At 30.7% G+C, this 22,547-nt stretch overlaps 1 protein-coding gene across 1 annotated transcript in view; it reads left to right on the plus strand.

The window, feature by feature from the left end:
• The window catches only part of LOC116772754 (protein embryonic gonad-like), a 53,786-nt gene that overhangs the window by 19,662 nt on the left and 11,577 nt on the right, over positions 1 to 22,547 (plus strand). Inside the window, exon 2 of the mRNA XM_032665044.2 lies at positions 6,712 to 6,789. Within this exon, the coding sequence (XP_032520935.2) occupies positions 6,712 to 6,789 (78 nt within the window). The remainder of the gene's footprint in view (positions 1 to 6,711; positions 6,790 to 22,547) is intronic.

Raw genomic sequence — 22,547 nt, forward strand, 5'->3', positions numbered from 1 at the left:
CGGTCTATATTTTTTCAAAGCTCCGATTGGTCTGTTTTTTTGTTTAGGCTAGCAGACAATAGATCACGCTTCTGTTTTAAAAGTCAAAAGAAACGTCAGAATTTGGAGCAAGAAGCATGAAATTAATTCAAACGTGAGTGTGAAATGTGTAGCATATTTTATAACGGTTGACATAGGAGACATTGATAGTTGAAAAAAGTTAAAAAAATAATAATATTATATACATTTTAACGAGATTATTTTAAACGTTATGCGTTCTAAGGAGTTCCATTAATTCGTTTTTTGTTTTCATGTACATCTGAAACGACCATATAAAACCTAATAAAGTTACACGCCTAGTCATTAGTAGTAAATAATTAATAATATATTAATTAAGTGAAGGCGAACATACGACTGTGTGGTGTTGCGTTGTACTGAACGATAGTAAAACTCGGACTGTGATAAATTCAATTTGTTTTGTTTATTGGATAATCAAAGAATGTAATTAAGAATGCCGATTCGCAATAATTAGATAGAGGATACTAACAGACAATATTTCATTCTTTATGAATGGAAATAGATTTCGCAGTTTTAATTAATATGCTTTTATATCCACGTAAGCGACGTTACTATGTTGTTATATTAACTTTGTAGCAAAACATGTTTACATTACAATGTTTTTTTAAGAATCTTTTTTCTTATTACAATCGAACGCAGGATTTTTGTCGAATGATTTATGGAATAATCTTCAAACAAATAAATGCAACGCGAATTTGCATTCTAATCAATATTTGACCGATCAATGTCAGTATTCCGTTGACGTTGAAGTATGACCAAAATACTTTTGCATATATTATAAAGTTTGACCACAAAAAGTACAAAAGCAAAAGGTTTTTTAATAAAACATTTAAAGCGCAGTCTCCGATGTCTTCCTTTTCGTCAGTCTTGTTAATCTTTTGACTGACACAATGAAAATAAAACAATCTGAGATTGTAATCCCGTAACGAAAGTTCTCATTGATTTCGTGTTTACATCTTAAAGTATGTAATTACATTCAGATTGCTTACAGACTTAACGAATTTGGCTGTCAACACTTTTATCATGTCCGTGGCTTTGAGAATGAAGGAAGGAAAGTTCTTTTTCACGTCACGTCATGAAATATTTTTTTGTTATATATGTAATTTATATAAAATATTCTTATTTTCCATTACACTACATAAAATCGTATTACGTTGTTCTGTTCTGTTATATTGTTATTTTTTAGTAATTATTACAAGTTTTTGTGTGATCAAATCAAAAGAGAATGACATCAGTTTAGTGTAATTGATATTTAGTTTGGTGAACACATAGGATATTGAAAATAATATTAAATTATATTTTATCACAGCGTGTATTTAATTTGAAAAGCTCTTTGAGTTTTTTGTAATGATTGATCATATGATTACAACCAAATGTCAATTTAAATTGCTTCTAGCTATTTTAGGGTCAGCCTCATTTTTGAGGGTATAACAAAAAGTTGCCACGTACATGATTGAAGGTTTTAAATTAAATTTTAAAAGGGCAACTCATATTCAAAACGCATGCATTAATTGTTCATGTTGCTTCTATGTATTTTTGGTTTGAAGTTTTTCTAATTTTGATTCATCCAAATATAGTTTAATTTAAAATCGAATATTTTTTTTTTATATACATAATCATGATATATATCTCAACAGGAAACTAAAATACAATATAAACATCAATAAATCTCTCTGTAAAAGTAAATGTAATATAATATTTAAAGCAAGCAACCCTAATATTAAATCTGTTGGTTTATTGTGGTAACAGTTAGCTGGTCCACAATGATGTCTTCATACACGGCTCCAATTTAAGATAGCGATCGTTAATTACGAGATCCCCATATTCAATTTTTTAAAAAAATTTCTTCATTAATGCGACAGCTTGGCGGAAATTCAAAATTGGTTTAATTGGCCTCCTATTATTGTAAAATTTTTGATTGAGAAGCTGACAGCTCTGTTATAAGGTGCAGCAGAAATTATCAACGATTTTCATAAAGAAAAAATATGAAAGTCATTTTTAAGGGGACACTCGTTGACTTATTAATTTTATAATAATTGTTTTGTAGCTATAAAAAACTTTTATATTTGTGTTGGAAACATTACGAGTGCCTTATATATTTATAAAGGTAGTACATAAATAAATAGCGCTTGTTATGTTAATTTTTTGCTTTGATTTATAATTATATAGCTCCATTATATACAAATGAGATATTGTTTAAGGTAACCCTATTATCACAGCAACATATAATCAAGATCTAATTAGCATCAGTTACTTATTACCGAATGACCATGTTTGGGAGCTGGTTACTGTCAACTTCGTCTTTGTCAGTTTAATTGAGCTATTAACTTGTGAATTCTCTAGGCATCGAATTAATTGCTTATTTAGTATTAATTTACAATGCACCCGCAAAAACGCATTCACCTCTTCAATACAAGCCTTTTTATTGTTTCTCTTTAGTTTTTTATAAATTGTCAAATTTTATATATTATCTCTAATTGTAACAGTTAAGTATCACATGTTTTTGAATATAGCTGTGTCAGATAAATACGTAGACTGATCTTTATCCCATAAATATCTATAAATTGTAAAAGGCGAGGTTTGAATTTTCACCATAATAATCTTACAAGGGATATTGTCTAAGATAATTGGTCCTTATATATGTATCAAATTAGCCTTTTTTCTGTGCATTTCTTTGGCTTTTGTCGTGTTGTAATTAAAATGATATTTATTTTTGGCGTTTTTCTATTTTGTTTACGCGATCTTTAATATTCATAATTTCAGACATCAAAAGTTACTACAAGAATTGTTCATATTTTATTCAGTTAATTTGCTTATGTTTTGACTCCCATGTATGGATCTCTCGTGTTTTTAATGCCCTTCGCTGTATGTTATGTACGTCATGTAGAATATCACAAAAAAATTGTAAGCATAATTTATATTTCATATGACAATAATGTTTTCGATGTATTAATATTTTCAATCACGATGTGTTTGCCCTTGTAACGTTACCTGTACTATGTAATGCGAGCTTGTACCCTGGTATCGTAAATCGCCATTATCCTTTAATGACTCGGCATGATCTCAAATATCGTGGTAGCATGGCCACGCCTTCCAAAGATTTATGCGCTGTAATTGGGTCGACTTAAGGCAGGTGGAAGGATGAACTTTTGGTGAAATTCGCGGAATAAAAAGTATATTTTACGATATAGTTACATTTTACGGACCGAGATTGCACTTTAGATTTTTAAAGTATAGTTTTATAAACTTTAAATAAATGCGTTTTGTGTAAATATAATATATTTATTATTATAATATCTCAGACTATAATGAGAACTTTTCATTGTTGTTATATTAAGCGTAATTATAAAGATGTTATTCATGTAAGTGTTGGTATCCATTCATTAAGTAAGTAAAAACTAAGCGAAAAACTCTTCATTATAAGTGGTTTTAATATTAGCAGACGTGTTTAATGAAATGTCAATAGTATAATCATACAGGAAATTGTTAAATAGCTGGTTTATATAAATTTAACATAAATCTAGTATTAGCTAAACTAATAGGAGCTTCATTTACATGGTTTAATTATTTTGTGTTGTGAGGCTACTGCTGCTATTGCTTTTATTAAGCCCGAAGCAAAAATAACAGTTATGACTCAAGTATACAATCATTTTTATAAGTAGCCTCTTTATTTTTCTACTATACAAATATTTCTGACAGCGTAGCGTTCTTGAAAACTAATTACAAAAACAGTTGTGAGTAATTAGTTTTTAAGAACCTTGAGCGACTCCCGAGCGTTTTTTTTTTATTTAAATGTTATTTATATATGTTATTTCTGATGGATAAGCACATATAATAATAAAGCTGAAACTACAGTACCCGTCGAGGTTCTATGTAAGAGAATGTTATACAAATGGAAGCCGTTAGAGTTTAAGGTATAAGAGCCCATCACTGCCACTACGTGAGACAATTTCTATAGTTTTTGAATCGGATTGTGCTTGGATGGTATGCAAAGCGAGCCGGTACGACCAAGTTTAGACATAGCTCCTTATACAGAAGTTTCCTTAAACGAAATGTTTCTCACTTGTCAATCGCGAGTGCGAATGGAATAGACTTTAAAATTAGTTGAAATTTACTTACATTAAATTTATATATACAGTATATATGCAATCAATAATATGATTTAATTATTCTTCTTAACACATACTCTGGAAACATTAAGGGACATTGCTCGATGTCAGATATTTTGCAATAATAATATGAATAATTGAAGACAGTAAGATTACTTCGTGATAAATCTGAATCATTTGTAAGTATTCAAAAAAGGATCATAACTGATCACCGATACCTCGGGGTCCGTCATTCAGTATTACTTAATTAGCCCGACCGCTACCAGCATCTGATAATATACAGAATCCAACCCAAATTTCAGACTTTGATATATCATTCGGCACAAACCAACGAGATGATTGCAGAGATTAAATCAGAACAATTAATATCATACTTTGACAGTTCTTTATCGCTACTTAAAGCTTTCGGAGATGCATTAATGTAGGAATCCTTTTCAGATTATTTATATTTAAAATATTATTTTTGACCTTCGTGTTTAAAAATATAAACATATTACCAGAGTATTCAGCTTCTCAACGTATACTGTTCATGTATGAAATATAAACGGATTCTGTGGAAACAGGATTAAAGACGAAATTCGTGTATAAATACCTAATAAATTGAGTTTCCCGATCTCTGCCTTATAAGTCCCCGATGCTAATAAGCCGGGCCAAGAAATATGCAATACACTCGAATAACTAATTGTTACAAAAAAAGGCTGCATTTAAATCCGGACCTTGTTTCATATCATGCCTCTGATTTTTCAGATAATGTTAAGTACATTGCGCTGTAATCATTTGTATTAAATGGGAATAAAAATATATAATAGCAGACTGCAAAAATTTGCTATACTGTTATGGAATGAAATACTGGGATGTTCGAGATGTTCTAGCAAGTCTTCGGAGTTTGTTAAGTCTCATTAAATTTAATCATTCTATTTTTTTTTTATCTTTATCGGATGAAACTGAACTTTGGATTATAATGTTATTAGAAACATTATCTGGAAAATTATTTTGGAAGCGATTTTCATCTTTTTCACTTCGTTTTATATCACCGTTAGGTAGCATTAATATGAAAAAAATGATTTTAATCGTACATTAGTTTATTATTTAATAGTCTCGTATATATTAGCTTAAATATGGTTCCAAAGCAGGTGGTCCGCTCCATACAACACTGTGACAAACCCATCGAAGCGCTGTCTCGTTAACGTATACAAACATCACTCGATTTATTACTTTCGTAAGAGAAGTTAACATGTCAAAACGGAACGTAAAGAGTAAACGTCGTTCACAGTCACGCAATCCAGTTAACTCTTGCAACGTATTATTATCGTATATTTATTTAATTTTTAAGAAATATGTGGACTCGTTTCTCGTTGGAACTCTCAAATCTGTTAAATAAAATACACATTGCAATCACGCGATGTACCACTGCGGATGTTGTGAAGTGCGTTTTGTTTTTAACTCAAAGCGACATCGATACTTATTGATACGTTATCGATCTACTACTTAGCGATACATTATAACCAAATGAAATTTATCATTTGAATTTGTAATATTCTTTCTAGAACAATAGTTAAAGCCCCTGTATTAAAGTTAATTATACTTTTTTCAAAATTAAGTTAACGGCTTGTTTATAACGAATATTTTAAGAACAGCCACGAAAGATAGAATTTAATTAAAACATCGACTGCTTTAATAATACCCTCGGAGCCTCACAATTCTAGATCATGGTTAATTTTTAAACCATAATAATAATTCAAATAAGACAGCACATAAATAATGTATGTTTGATTTGACGTAAATCCTTCGCCACTACGAAAATCAAATCCATGGATTCCGTATTAGTATTCATAACAAAAAATACTAAGGTCACTAATAAGAATTTCAAAATCGTTCATGCGGTAAATTAATAACATTATAACAAAAAAATATATATATAAGAAAAAAATCAGTGTTACTTAACAAGACTCGAATGACATCAATAATTGAGTTGTGGCATACATTTAAATAATAAATAAACCATCATTTTCAAATGACGTTTGTTGACGACCTCTTACCGCTACTTGACTTGCGGATGTCGCCTGTACACTCATTTAAACCTTGAAGGTATTACACGTAAGACTCAAAATCGATCAGATTCTAAACGAAATGAACGTAATGTTTAGTTATTTTTTTTTAATATAAATCAAATACTCCGGTCCCTCAAATAATACTACCGTTGAATTGGTAATGATTCGGTAAATTTTTATTTTGATTTTATTATGTTCGTGTCACGATTTATTTGTTATAATCAATGTCAATTCGAATGCTCGAATTTTTATCATTAGGAGTGGACTCGGGCCATCTCAGTGGCCTGTGTTACGCAACAATTAATCACAGGTTCCAAATACCTATACAGCTTTCAAAAATGTATAATAATTTGCTTTACTCAATAATTTTTGATCACATAATTTTTTTTTTTTTAATCTAAATATTTATATGTATTGTATTTACTGTATTTTGTATATTAACGTCTTATTAATACATATAGTGAATATAATTCAAGTGAACACAATTGTTTCAGATGAATCAGCAGTGCAAGGTGTGCGGGGAACCGGCGGCTGGTTTTCACTTCGGTGCTTTCACGTGTGAAGGATGTAAGGTAAATAGAAACATGTAATATATTTAAAATACAGAAAACATATACACATTCCAGCCATATAAACGTTATAATGGCTTAAATTTACAACTCGTTATATTAGGTAATGTTCCATATATAATTTAAGAATAACCAAACATAAAAAGTATAAGAATAGCGTTTTTATGGTAAAGTCATAAATATTAGCTGTAAATGTCGATCGATTTGAATGCGATTGACGCTTCAATGGCGAAACGTTAGCACTTGATAGATTGCATCGCGGTACAAGGATGTTTGTGATTTTATTACGCTCTATCGCTATCCTATCAGTCGGCTTCATATTATATTAACAAATATAAAAATATTCAAACTAGAGTCTCCACTCTCTAACTCTTTGATGCTTTCAAACTGATAGTTGATTTTTATGCTCAATTACAGTATCGTTTATGTTTCTCATCAGATGTTGTATAAACAAGAACTAATATTTGCAAAGATTTTTATAAATTAGTTATCAATATTCTCGTTAATATCTACTCTATTCTCTATAATTGGAATTTGAAATACGAATTTAATTGTTAGTGGTTTAAGGGGTAGTTCTTTTATGGCCGGCTCTTGTATCTTCTTGGTAAACACGTTACATCACATATAAATCAACCGTATAAAACTACACACTTAAAGGTACGTTAATTGTGAACTGCTGTGGCCATTTCTGGTAAGCTTTTTTGTGGCTGGCAATGTTAATTGTCCGATTACGGATTTTCACGTTGACTTCATTGTTTTTCGTAATTTTAAAACATCGCTAATTCGCACTCGAGTTAACATTACATGACATGCATTTAATATGCAGCTTTTTATGTCCCTTTTATATGGAGCCTTTGAGAATAAATTCTGCTTAATTGACGATTATATACAACTGCTATAAAAATTATAATAGCTATTTTATGTATTCATAACTATAAGTTTAATCTTAAAGTACATAAAATATCTACTAGTTTAAATAAATTAAAATTATTTTAAGTGTTAGATCAATCAAAAGTCTACAATTCCATATTCTTCCGCGATAGACATAGAGGAACTATACTTTTAAAGGGCTTGCTTTACAGATAGTGAATTTACACTTTGTTATATTGAAAATGTATTAAATTAATAAATCTATATGAATAGACCCGCTACATGATTCGAGATCAGGGAGCGACAACAAATTGTCGCGGCAGGCAATTTGCTACCCGAATCAATTTGCTCAGTTTTTGTCGGGTAATGTCGGTCGATTCAATTTTCAGTTAAGTGCATAAGACGCCTCCACAGGTTTTGCACTAACGGAGGCAGCCCGAGAGAAATGAGAAATGACAAATAAGGATATCGCTGGAGGTTTATCAAAATCTAACTTGAAACGTACAGAAGTCTACGAGTTCCTTAAATATTAATATATAATCAATATATAAAATCGATCCATAATTTATGAACTACCGTTTTAATCACCTCTTATCAATGACAAAAACACGTAAATTTAATTCTGTCACATATAACAACTAAAATAGATTAGTATTTATAACATTAAACGAAATACGAGCTATGTTAGGAATTTACATTCATATATGTATAGCATATAATAATATGGCACACGGAATTCACGACGTAACTAAAAAAAACATAAGGCTTGATTTGGCGTGGCTACATTTCCGTTTTTTTACGATTGTTATCTCCGTCCGTATCAGTAATTAGGCAAGTTTTCAACGCATCGCATCCACAAGTCCGCCATACTGTCTGTATGACTGACACAATTAAATAAAATAATCTCCGCAGACGATTAGGTGTTTAACATAAATAAGCATTTATTTAAATTAATTTCCACATAAAGCTGATTTATTGTGAACAGTTAACACGGCTTTAACTCTCAGTGTTATAATATTGTAAGTCACTTGCCGGTCTCTTATACTTTTAGATTTGAAATTTCAGAACACAAACTATATTTACATACCGCCGTGTGGTCTACACGGGTTTACTACACATTAAGTATTTAAAGGGTTTTTGATGTACTTAAATTCTATGGAATGTGGATGTGAGTTCAAGATGAAATCTCGTGTAAAAAAATATAAATTCGTAATAGGTGTGTTAAAAAATTTAACATTAAATATATTAGAGACCGCCCGTGGTCATCTCGTATATTTTATTAATTAATATTTGAATTATTAATGACTTGGTTCGTGAAGATGTGACACATTCTATTTACGTTCCATTTGACGCCAACTCGAGCGAAACAACTAACATGTTGTTGAAATTTCTTACCAACAAAACGTTGGTTGGATATTTCTTGATATATTTTTATACGTATTGAAAGTATCGGAATGTCTTTTATATGAAAAATAAATTATATGAAGCACAATAATTCATTTTACTGTTTGTTTCCGTGAACTACTATTTTTAAATAAAAATCTAAGTGTCCATTAATTATTTATTTGTTATAAATATTACTTTTGATATCCTAATTAAAAACAATCTATTCCCACTAAATATTGTTATTTCACGGTAACAAAAATATTTTGTATTATTATTATTGTATACGTAGGATAATTGGAGCACGATATCTAATGTACAAATTAATCTAAATCATATTACAAACATGTCTGTCTGAGTACACTACATCCAACAACATCTGATAAGGATCTAAAAACGCAAATTGCCGTCAGAATGATTGACACGGAACGTAACTTCTCAATATATGTATATGTAATGGAGAGTGAATCAAATATAGTCTTAGAAACCGTAAGCTAAAATAACGAACAGAACTGTGGCTGTGACGTCACCATCGAAACTTAATTTTAATTAGCTAATACAGGGGAAACGGTTCCAAGAATGTAAATTTCATAAATTACACTGAAAACGTCCCACTTTTATTGTTCTATATTAAATGGTATAAAACTGAGATGTAAAATAAATAAAATGATATTATTTACGTACCTCTAATAGTCGTACCGACTATTAGCCAGTTATTTACGCCGATTGAGTCCTGTCAGTGCCATATAACGCAAAGCTAATATATTATATGTAATAAACAACAATAATTTGGTGCTGAATTATAGGAAATTAAATTCTCTTGTATTATCACCTAAATTATTATAATTTATATCTTATTAGGTAGTAGGCTTTTAAGGCTTTCGCCATTGTGCTTAGGAATAGCAAATTGCGTACATGAATCACAGAACGGCCGAGGCTTTGTTTAAAAACGAACTAAATCTAACAACCGGTCATTAGTTGGAACTAATGCGGGGAAATTATGATGGTATTATAACATTTATTATAAATTTATTAATAATTACAATATAAGAAGCGCCCAAGTTAAACACCGAACGAGCGAGTAACAAGCCAATGAATCTCGTATTCATACATTATTCATGGACTGTAACTATATTATACATCATTATGGTATCCAAAGCGCCCGCTGCGATCTGTAATTTTAATGCTCTTACGCCATTTTAATATCAATCTGACCATATCGTGATTATGGACACTTTCATTTAGATTTTTTCTTTTAACGCGGACAATTTTCTTCCAGGCGTTGTATTTTTAGTTTTATAGATGTCAATCGAGAGACGAGTGAAAGTGCATCAAAAACATCGGTAATGTTAGCCGAATTCGATCGTAGTTAGCGTGTTACAGTGCTAACTTTCGTTTCCTTTGTGACACGAACGGTAGGGCGTTGTGATGTCGGGCAAGCTGAATCGTTCATTAGACTTACGAATTATGACGCTAACGGTGGCTTGTGATTTTCTCTGATTGGGTCTATTGTTGAGTTTTGGATGTTCAAATAGAATGCTCATTAAATTCAGACGGTTTGAGAACTATCGATCATTATTGTGAAATTTGGAACGAGACTGGATTGTGAGATTGTTAGACTTTGTCGGGATGACGTGCGAATTTAATGTAGTCGTTAATAATTATTATATACGTTTAAAAACTGAACAATGTGTGTCCGGCGTTTGCGCGTCCGTCCATCACATTAGTAAATTAATTTTGATCCCAAACTCTAACAAGAACTTTAGTGATATTGTAATCATTTTTGATTTATATTATTTGAAGTTGCTATTTCCTGTTTCATAAAATTCTTGCAAATAACTGTCTGTCCAAAAATCTGCGGTATATTTTGAATACAGCTAAAATGTGAATGTTTAAGGAAAAAGATAGACGCATCACTGAATGTAGATCACAGAGTTACGTTAAGAAAACTTCTCAGTAATCTGACTCACACTTAATTGATTACCGGAATATATTAAAATCTCAACTAGTTTGTCTGTTGAGTGTTTTAAATAGAAATTAAAAATCCCTTGAGACGCGATCGTCTTAATGCTAATTTAATTTTGATGTAATGTCGTAACTGTATTTAAAATTACTAATATATTAAATTCATTTATGAATCTTATTCCGCTGTATTAAGAGTTTCGATGTATATCGCTAGGCCTATCGAAACTATAAGAAGTCGTGCACACATGCGACAACAACAAAAAAATATTAAAATTTTATGGAAATTTCTCAAGTTATTTATAACATAATTATAATTTAAAATTATTTAAGAAATTGGAGCTGATGTTTGGTGATATGTGATGAGTAACACGTATTAATATTATCAGACGCACGTCCGCAAGTGTGTGTTACACCTTAATGACATGAGATTTCGTATTTATCGTCACCTTTCTCGGAAAATAACTGGGAATCATAAATAAGGTTGATGTAATTGTATCAAATTGTTGGCTCACCGACCTACCGCGGCGAGATCGAATTTAGCTTCTGATTTTTTATTAATTTCACATTACATCGAAGTTATTATCTTATCCCTATCATCTCATGTTTTCCCTTCATTGTATATCAAATATTATGTATAGCATACAAGTGCAATGTCATTTAGAGTTCCGATCCTAATTCATAGACAAACTTGATTTATATATTATTTATTACATTATAAAAAGGCGTAGGCAATGAAGTTCAGTCGGTAGCCTCTCGTTTAATATGTAAAAATGTTATGTGGGCGTAATTAAATATCTAATATAGCAGAAAATACGAATACGAAAAATATTTATAAAATGATAAAAGATCGTTAGTGAAGAAGATAAATATTTAATTGAATTCTTTGAGACTCGAGATGAAATCTATTAAAGCCTATAATGTTTTATCTCTAATCAACCACAACCATTGATATTAAGACCAAACCCCTTTACAGTAATAAAAATAAATCGTATACTGCAACCGTTATAAAACAAAATAGAATTAATGTTGACATGTAGTGACTCACATAAAAACACATATAAAAAATTTGTTCCATCTTAAAGGACACAGATTAAACAAGTTAGGACTAGTTACACATATACGGAACCTATTATCATTCAAGAGACATTACTCTGTTTCACCGGGAGGCTGTTTACTCAGCAGGTGACAGAATGCGCGGCGTATTACATGTAGGGCGAAAACAATCACTGTTTTACAATTACAAATAAAGTGAATAATTTAAACTAAACCCGTTCCCGGCCCATTCGAGCAGAGGAGAAAATGTATAAAAACAAAGCTATTTATATTTCATTTTATTCACAATTACGCCGCATTGGAACAATTGGCGTGTTGTTTTTTTAATATTCTCTATTATTTGTTTATTTTAGAATTCTATTCCACTTGCCAGCGCGCATTATTTACTGAAAAATAATATATTCATTAATAAAATGTTATCGACCAAAACGCAATGGTGCAATAAAACGGATTGCAGTCCACCGCTACAGTAAAACTGAAACCGAGCAGAAGCACATAATGTAGTTGTTAGTTCAATTTGTAATCAAGTCACTAAACATCGAAGCACAAGTTAACGACTGGTCGATCCTGTCAGCGATTACTGTTCGGTGTTAAACGACTCAGTTTAAAATTATAAACGTCTTATTAATAACATGGCGTTGCACACGTCATAGCAACGTCAGTGGCGCGACGACGCGTATAATTTGTTTAATGTGCGCACGCGCAGCCAAACGCGCCCTGTTCTGTGAACAATCTATTTAATAGCTGTATAATTTACAGTCCTTTAGCTTGTTATTACATATGAGAATTCTGTTATTAGAAGTTTGTTTCATAAAACGTTAAAAACTATGTAAGTTTCAACGAAAGCAAAAGGTTTATCAATTCGTTATTGATTACTTTGGACTTAATTTATGAACAGCTATTAGTTACTTGTCTGGCGATTTGTATGTTTTATTGCGTCATTTACTTTTTTAAATTATTAATGTTATTGATGATGTGTTTTGGGTGTAATTAAAATGTTTGTAATATATTTATTGGATATGAGTTCGAGTGTTCTGGTTGATCGCTCGGTATGAATGAAGAAATTTTACGATTGAGTCTTTCATTATAGGATTTATGTTATAAACTATGTTTCACAAAAGCTTTCCTTATATTTCACATCTACAAACTCTTGTTCCGGAGGATGGTGATGGTTGATGATGATTAGCATACAAATCCATTTATTCAATAACTATGGCAATACCCGTAGTGGAAACCTTTAATGCAATTTAATAATAAACACAAAATTATTGAATAAATAAGATGGTAAAAGTGTTTTTCATTCATCGTCGCAAGAGTCTTTCTAGGCTCGTCGTGGTCATTAGGTATCAGTGACCCGCTTCACAAACCACCGCCACTTCTCCTTGATTTCTGCCTTTTTGGCACATTGGTGCAAGGGGAAGTCCGCAGCCGCTCTGATCTGGTTAATCCATCTCATCGGTTTCCTTCCTCGTGGTCTGTTGCTCTGTATTTTCCCCTGTACTACCAAGCGCTCGATAGACTGTCGATAGATAGTTCATAGTATAACGTATGGAATAATTAACTGGGCTTTTGATACCATTTATCAGTTGAAGACAAAAACAAAGACGTTGAAGGTGGTCCCACTAGAGGGTATATGTTCCTCGCGGCTATGTTATCTACATAAATCTTCATCGCTTGAATGATGTGAGGCTTTGGATATAAAACGACAATTAGGTTAAATTTAATTATTATAAAATCGACTGCTGATATCACTTGTTGCGTAACATACCGTTAGTTGTAAACCTGATGCCATTCTAGTTTCAAGAAATGTTCTATTCAGTGTTTAATCTATTTTATACTCACATTTATTGTATTTTATCAGTTTATTGAGGTAAATTATTGTTTTCCAATCATATCTCGACCACATATATCCATTACTATATCTATTCTTATTCGTTTTTGATAAGACGACGCCATTTTTATTTATACAGAGCAGTTAGTGATAATGGATCGTTCCCATGTTTTACTTTAATCTATTCTTTTAAATTTCATCAATGTTCGTTGTTAATAATTAACTGAAGCTAATTTTGATATGTTATCTGAATAATAAAAACTCAAATAAGTTATTCTTTAGTTCAAATAAGTTTGTAGTTTCATCAAGATAACACTCTAGATATGTATATCTCATGACTAAATCGTCCTCAGTATCTTCTGTCGTCGTTTCGCCCGACTCAAATGCACCTGATTCGTGATTGAAATGCAAACAATTGATTACATTCAATATAAAGCCTCATACAAGTACATTGACCCATTAATCTACTTACACTTACATAATAAACTCGTCTAGGGAATAATAAATGACGTTGTCTTCATTTTTACCGCGTGCTCTGCGGTCACCACAGGCTCTAATTATTAATATGACGAGCAACCTAATATGGGCTCTATCTTGTTATTATAGGACTTAATTTGCCTTATAACACTAACTATAAGGATCGAATTGGTATAAGGTGCTCGGAGCGTGGCGTTAAGTTGAGAACACAGGATGAATTTTTAATTTATTACCTGTTAGGGTTGGCGGTATTTTTTAAATTATAATTTTTTAAATAAATTTTATTGAATAAATTATATGCTACATAAATATTGAAGAAGTATATTTTTTATTGTACCATAAATTTGATTTAATCGATTTATATAAAATTTCAACTATTTACTGTCTAGTCGTTAAGTATGTAAATGTTATGGTAATATGTCAATAAAATACGCTTAAACTGTTAGTCCTTGCGCGGCCAAGAAAACACATTCGGAGGATCTAAGTGTAAAGTGTACAAACTGTATCGTGGGTAGTGATTGAAACTCATCTTACATATAATAGCGAAGTAACATAGTGTTGTTGTTGTTGTTCCTCTCAATATTTTACAATATAATATAATGGCATGATGTTCTTACAGTCAGGATGATACATGAACATTTTTGATGAATTTAGTAATTTAAAATCATATCAAAGTAACCGAATTGGAAACAAACCCAGGAAGGGAAGCATTAAGTTCCAAAAAAAAACATCGTTACACATCACTGCTTAGAAATAAATCATTAAGGTCTTAATAAAATAAATATTGTATTAGAATGACAAGTCAAGGATTTAGTATACATACAAAATAAGTGACCTTCTTACTAGCATTGTACACAGGTTTTATTACAAGTATTTGTTTTTAATAAAACCAATAATGTTACGCACTTGACATTATAGAAATCAATCAACATGTCGACATTACTTCAATGTCCGATCATTGCTAGTCGCCGTACGTACACTATTGACATCCAATGAAAAACTTCGCGATGTGACTCTAATAATATTTGTGTCCAAACTTTCCTTATTATATTAAAAACTTGTTATTCGATCATCGTCTTGTTTTAATTACTCTACATTTTATAGTCTTAATCAAATCTGACAGAAAATTTATTATAATGTTTTAATGTGAGAATGAATTACGAAAATATATGATAGACGTTACCTTTATTATTTTGTTCCAATAGGGATGTATGCCTTATAATATTATCTGACTTATAAATCACAGTATAAGAGATAGCGAAACAATGGTTTGTGTGATTGTCATCGAAATGTATTCATTTGATTGTGCAAAAACACCGCACGCTCATTATTCCGTCTGATTCTCTACTGAGACATATTACGAATTATCAAATAGATAAGACTCACTACATGATTTGAAGCTTTACAAGCGCTCATTCCCCGATATATATACATATATACATATATATATTTACTGAATCTTTTATTAACTCATTATAGAAGATTTTACACACTATGGTAGCAATGTTTTTTCTCAAATAATTTTCATGATTATTATATTTTTTCAGCCGTTATGTTTTGATAAAAGTGATTTTTGATTCAAGCCGTATATTGCATTGTACATCATTCATGAGAATTTTAGAAACTATCACTATTATGTGGTTTTCTGTAAGCTTTCGAGTTCAAATGAACGTAGAGCTCTCGCAAATAGCAAATATAGTTAAACTTTATATAGTATAACATAGAAATGTCATAAAATCAACATGGGATGCTTTATGTGGCTTTGCACGACTGTTCTAAAACGAACAACATCTACAATCGATTGCAGCAAATGACGTCTTTATGAGAATTTGACACTCCAGTGTTAAGATAAGCGCATGCAATATTAATCCTTGTTTGTTTCGAGTTGAGATCTGCTTACGAATTGCACGAAATGAGCACGCGCGCTTTTAGGGTTGACTCTCGCATAGTTCAGCATCTGAACATAAATACATGTATATGTATTTCATGACATGAATATTTAATGTTGCTCACCAATAAATATATGGGTTGAAATGTTATGAATTACAATTTTCATGATCTATGACGGAAAGAAGTTCTATTTATTGAAATTATCAGCCCTATTACAAGAGACTGAAGGATATATCGCTGTTCAAATGCTTTCAACTTACCGACGTCACATATTGGCTTTGGAAACGGCATTGTATTTTAATTCCAGCGTGTTAAGAATCAGCAAAACCATTTGTACAAACATTTGATATATGAGACAATCTATATAAAGCCTTATATCCAAGCCTGAAGGTCCACACGACGGTTCTAATTAAAATATTCATTCAAAAGGTAATATGCTAAAGTTATTGAAAGTTACAATGGATAAAGATGAAGCTGGTATATGAGGGTTTTATTGGCTGCCTTTCAGTTGCTTGATTTATGTTGATTTCAGTCACATCTATATAATACAAGCTCTCGATACACCTCAATAAGAGTTATTTTGATTAAAATCATTATATATGTCGTATATTTGCTGTACACTGAATTGATTTATGTTACTTTACCTATGTCCTATAAATTTATTCAATATTGACAGATATTTAAATGCGACTTGCTTCGTTCAAATTAATTCGTTAATCTTCTGAATCGGATTGTAAGTTGAGTGTGAGGGGAATGGCACATTTTTTATTTTAATTTTAATAGATTTTTGTCTCATCGTGTATGTGTTGTTTTTATTTTATTTTAAATCATTTATAATAAACAGAGACATTCAAAATGTGGACACATCATTATTTTAGCTTATTAATAGACACGTGGAAGGCAAATATAACATGAAATCTAAATCTAATTGAATAATGACAGTGAATAAATGAAAAAATTATAAATGTATACTAAATATTTCAAATCAATAAATAGTAAAATACGTAGGATTTATTGCTTGATTAGTTATTTCAGTGCAAAATCTTGAATTGACAGCTAAATACTTTCATTCTTATATCTTTAAGTTTCTTTAAAATATTTTTGTTTTATATAAATTATTTATAGATTTGAAGAATTAATTTGCCTGAAGCAAATGAAGTATACTGTTTATGGTTTAAAGTTATTGATAAAGTTTTAAATGTTAGATGCTGTTATCAAATTAATTTATATGTATTGTATTGCATTTGAAAAGATTTTGTTTAGATAAGAACCTGATATGAAACCTCGGCTTCCATTCACGTGTAGTTGTTTGTTATATTTCATATGACATAGAGATTTAACAAATTTGTTTACATCACGGAACACAATGAAGTCACAGTTCATGAAACTCCGGCGAAACCTTCCATAGAACAAATATTGAGTATCACCTCCCGCGTCGGCAACGCATAACAAGATCTTACCAAAACAACATAACGGCCCACTAAGTGGCTGTAGGTGCAAACAAGGGAATTATAGTTGGTTTAACCTGCACTATATAGCGGCGGACGGATTCACACTCTATTCCGTAAATATACGGTCGTTAATGGAATGTACATTGTCAACATTGTTTGCTTAACTAATGAGCGCTCAGAACTGAGTACTTGTAATCCGTGGTCGCTTGTCATTAAGGACAGTATCTATGTGGTTTTTTCTTTGACTATAAACCAGTTGCGGTATTCTAGGAATTAGAGCTAGTTAGCGTGTGCTATGGATGCACTTTCGTTTGACTCTATGTTCATCATCGCGTCTAATATCACGATATTAGCTCTAACAAGATCAACATTGTGGCTATAAGAGTTTACAGTTTACTTACAAAATAAAACAATTATTCTTTTTGTTCTTTCATTAATATTTTGTCTATTATTAGGTAATATTAAATGTTTAAAAAATATATAATTTCAATTACAAATAATTTCACATTTATAACAATACCAATGCTAAAGAAGTGTAGTTTTTGTACGAGAGAAAGAAATTTGACACACAATGAAAACATCTCTGTAACGAATTCATACGTGATATCCAACTAACTGACTAACTCATCGCCAGCGCCTAATCACTGAGCAATATTAACAACATCTCTTACAATTAATTAATCTCAAAATTATTAAGAACTGATTTCAATCAAGATATAATCCGTGTGAAATTAATCCGACTAATCAACTGTTTGGATTTTTTGTACAATTTTGTTTACTGAACATTAATTTTATTTTTAATTATGGTTTGAAAAAATATTTCCACGGATTCGATCACGGAAATAAACATTAAAGATATGTTTTTTATATATATTAATCTAGTTGTATATAATTATATGAAACAGTTTGAACAGAAATGAAGTCACCGTTATCTAGAAATTTGCATGTTTTAATTAAGTTCATATATAAATCACGACATCTTATTCATCGTGGTATTTAAAAATAATTGGTGCAATATTAAGCTGCGATAACATTTCCTTTAGGGTACAACAGAACGAGATTCTTATTTAGATTAATTCTAGAATTTAAGTTTTGTTTAGAAAATTAATAAGTTATTTTTAACCGTTGTAATGTTTTCTCCCCTTCGATTCCTAGACCGTTAATCGCAGTTAATCTATAAGACGTGAGTTGATGACTTCATCAATTATTGGGAACCAAATTCGCATCTTCACCAACGAATTGATTTGATTGAGAATTAGCATATTAATGAAATAATAATTATTGATTAAATTGTAACTTTGTTGTGACGTGAAAGACGGCGGCCTCATCAAAGAGCGATTAGCTTTAATCATATTTATATATCATATCAAGTGTTGATTAACTGAAACATGTATTTTTAATATGTATTAAGACGATGATTAAAATAATTTACATTTTTTTTACATTTCTATTAGAAAAATAATCTATGAAAAGTACCTTAAATTTAGTTTCTATTTTTCTGTGGAAACAATATTGAGTTTATATTTTAGTTATATATTTATGAGATAAAAGATTTCTTGTTTTCGTTAGTTTGATATTTGAATTTCATTCTCATTAATCTCTTTACTTTACGGTAGTAGGACACTATATATTCATAGTTTTATAAGATTATTCATATAATTGTATGAATAGTTTATAGCTACATAATTTTACAAGCCAAGAATATGCAGGTTGTTTGAACGAGTACCTAATTCTTGAAGCTTACGAGACAAGCTCCGAGACAATGAAAGCATAAGGTTTTTCTTTTTTTTCTCGAATTATAAAGCAGGCTGTATGTTTTAATGTACAACTAACTTCATAATCTATTTTAAGTTCGATGTTTTTTGATTATAATCCTTAGTTCTTTGATGTCTTCTCAGATATGTGTCCAGAACATTTCTTTAATAAGTGACCTTACATACAAATGCTACTAACAAATCTCAACGATTTCATACTTTTTGTTTTATATACATTATACGTTCTTAAAAAAAGCTTTTTTAGGCGCCATCAACGATTTTTAAGAAAGGGCAATATGTATACAATCAACCAATATATATTTAATAGTTCAAGTGCTTTTAAATAACTATTGTACATTTAATCTATAAACAGTTTATTGTTCTGTTATTTTATCAAAGTGTAAGTTGAAAGTTCTTGAAGTCGCAGTCGTAAAAGTTCCGCACACTTATCGCCTTAGGACTTATGAAAGAGAAACTTGTTATTTAATCAATTCTACGGTATTATAGACAGAAGTTAGTTATTATAGTTACTAAATAGAATGTACGGTTATGGACACAGATTGTATAAAGATACAACTCGCTCGACAAATATATACATAAATAACATGTAAATTTAATATTTTTTTATAGGAAATCAATTTAGAAAGAAATAAAGCTAGATTTGATTCCTGTGTTATCTCACTTATTGTAATCTCCATAGATCACGTGTAAGTGAGTTCGTGTATGTTAGTGTGTGCCTCTATGTGTAAATCATTTCACCTACAAACTAAAAGTCATACCACCTAGTCCACCTTGTCAAAAAACAACCGTTATAACTGAAAATAGTAACCAAACCGACGACCCGACTTCCCACGACCTCAGAGCTATTTCGCTGTGCACTATCCAATTTACTTCCTATTACATTCGATATGAAACCCTTTACATAGATGATAAGATCCAAAATACAGCTAGCAGAGTAAATTCAAAAGCAATGTTCACACATACATAGTCCGACACTTTCGATTCGTGTGAGTGGAACGTCTTCGAAATGGAATGCAATCCAAACTGAATTTTATAACGGTGGTTGAGGGTTGGTTTCCATTTATCTACATTATTGGGCCTTATTGACCAACAGTTAAAACATAGTACGGGTTGACAGGTGACGTTACTGTATCGTCTGTGGATGTGTGAGTGGAATGTTTTGTACAATACAGACATAGAAATTTAATGTTCTGTTTAATTCAATGTAATTAAAAACTTTTTAGATCAGATTTATTATTTCCTTGACGTTTGTATTTATAATGTAAATTTTATGAAAACGTTAGTTATTTTTATAGAGTAATATAATAACTCTTGATTAATTTTATACCTACGCTCAATTCATTTATTTTAAACGTATATTTATAATTCTGCTTAGATATATTCAAACAGTTGAACATGCATTCTCTAAATTTCAAGAATGTAAATATATTTAGATACTTTTAAAGAGATAACATCTTATACATTTTTAATATAAAACACAATTTATGACGCGCTCTTAGATGTGACAGTGGGCACGAGTGAGTCTACAGGTGAACTTACTGCAGTGTGGGTGAGGTCACCGTGTACGGACACGCTATGTGCTTACATGTGTGAGTTGTAAACCTGTGTTCACAATAATATGAACCGTTAATTAATTACAGTTAAACTTTTTTGTTTCATTTCTTTTAAATTAATTTCTGGTATAAAATGCTTATAAGAAACTTTTTAATAATAAACAGATGTCTTTTTTATAAAGTATATAATAAAATAGAAAAACCGTTTGAGACACAGTTATATCTTAACTCGAAAGTAAGGATTAACTTTAAAAGATTTCTCTCTAAACATGTATTCAATAAATTAATAGTTAATACATGGTTCTAAATGCTCCAATTACGGTCACTACATTGAAGACAGAAAAACTTTTACGAGTTTCTAATACACCTGTTACACAGCGAGAGCTATAATATACATCGTCGTAATGACGCACCAGTACCAGCACACTATAATACTCAGTTATTGAACCTTTATAGTAGACGATAGTATAGCTCGTATATAGTCATATCATCGCTGCTGGTGGTGTTTATCCTAACATCTAATACGAGTAATGACCGGTTGTATCGGCACTTGATAATTACAATATACACCGTCATTAAGCGTTACTTTATAATTCAAGTGATTGAGCCGTCCGCGGGTGATCGACATGGGAATTTAATGCTGTTGTTTGGTGGAATCTTTATTATATTAACACACCTTTAAGTTCGCTACCTTTTAATATTATTGTCTCTCATATTTTATTTTATTTTTTTATCATTTTCTAACTGTTTGATTCGTGTAGTAAGAGGTAAGTGTCTTTTTGGAAAATTTTTAAATATCATTTCAAAATTAAGTTTCTCCTCTTATGTATTTTGTGTATATTTTATACAAATTTCAACGATCGGGTAGTTATTTTTTTATATTTTCTTCTAAAGGAAGATAACTATACTTCATCATTTCAATTAGTTACAAAGAAATAAAAAGTCGAAATGCCTGGCGATTTTAAATTTAAAAGTATCGATTTTTTAATGTAATCGATTATAGAATATATCATAACAGCTATTATATGTATGATACGTATTTGGAAACGTTATAAGTATCCTCGGTATCATAATATTTGTACAGTTTTCATGTTTGTATACGTTGTTGTTTCTGCGAGCTTGTTCTGTGAAGCCTTGTCTAATGTGTAAATGGGCCAGTAAGCTTGAACTTCGACATATCAATACATAAATACATATTGATATATTATGTAAAAACCTCAAATGCACTTTCGTTTATTATTTTGAACACTTAACCCACTTGTACAACAATGTTCTTGGAAAACTTAAGTATTCGAGACAAATATTGATTTTCTTTACTGTGGTTACAAACATATTTATAGCATAAGAGAAGAAGTCAGTACGTATAATATGTCGTCACACATATGACTACATTCGAATCATTTGAGACCACGATACTTACATTCTTTTCCATTAATAATTCCATTAAGTTTAAGAAGTATGCGCTAACATTTAATAACCAACTGTCATCCGCTTCACCTATTTAAATGGTTAA

Source organism: Danaus plexippus, chromosome 12 (assembly GCF_018135715.1).
Source record: "Danaus plexippus chromosome 12, MEX_DaPlex, whole genome shotgun sequence".
Lineage (NCBI taxonomy): Eukaryota > Metazoa > Arthropoda > Insecta > Lepidoptera > Nymphalidae > Danaus > Danaus plexippus.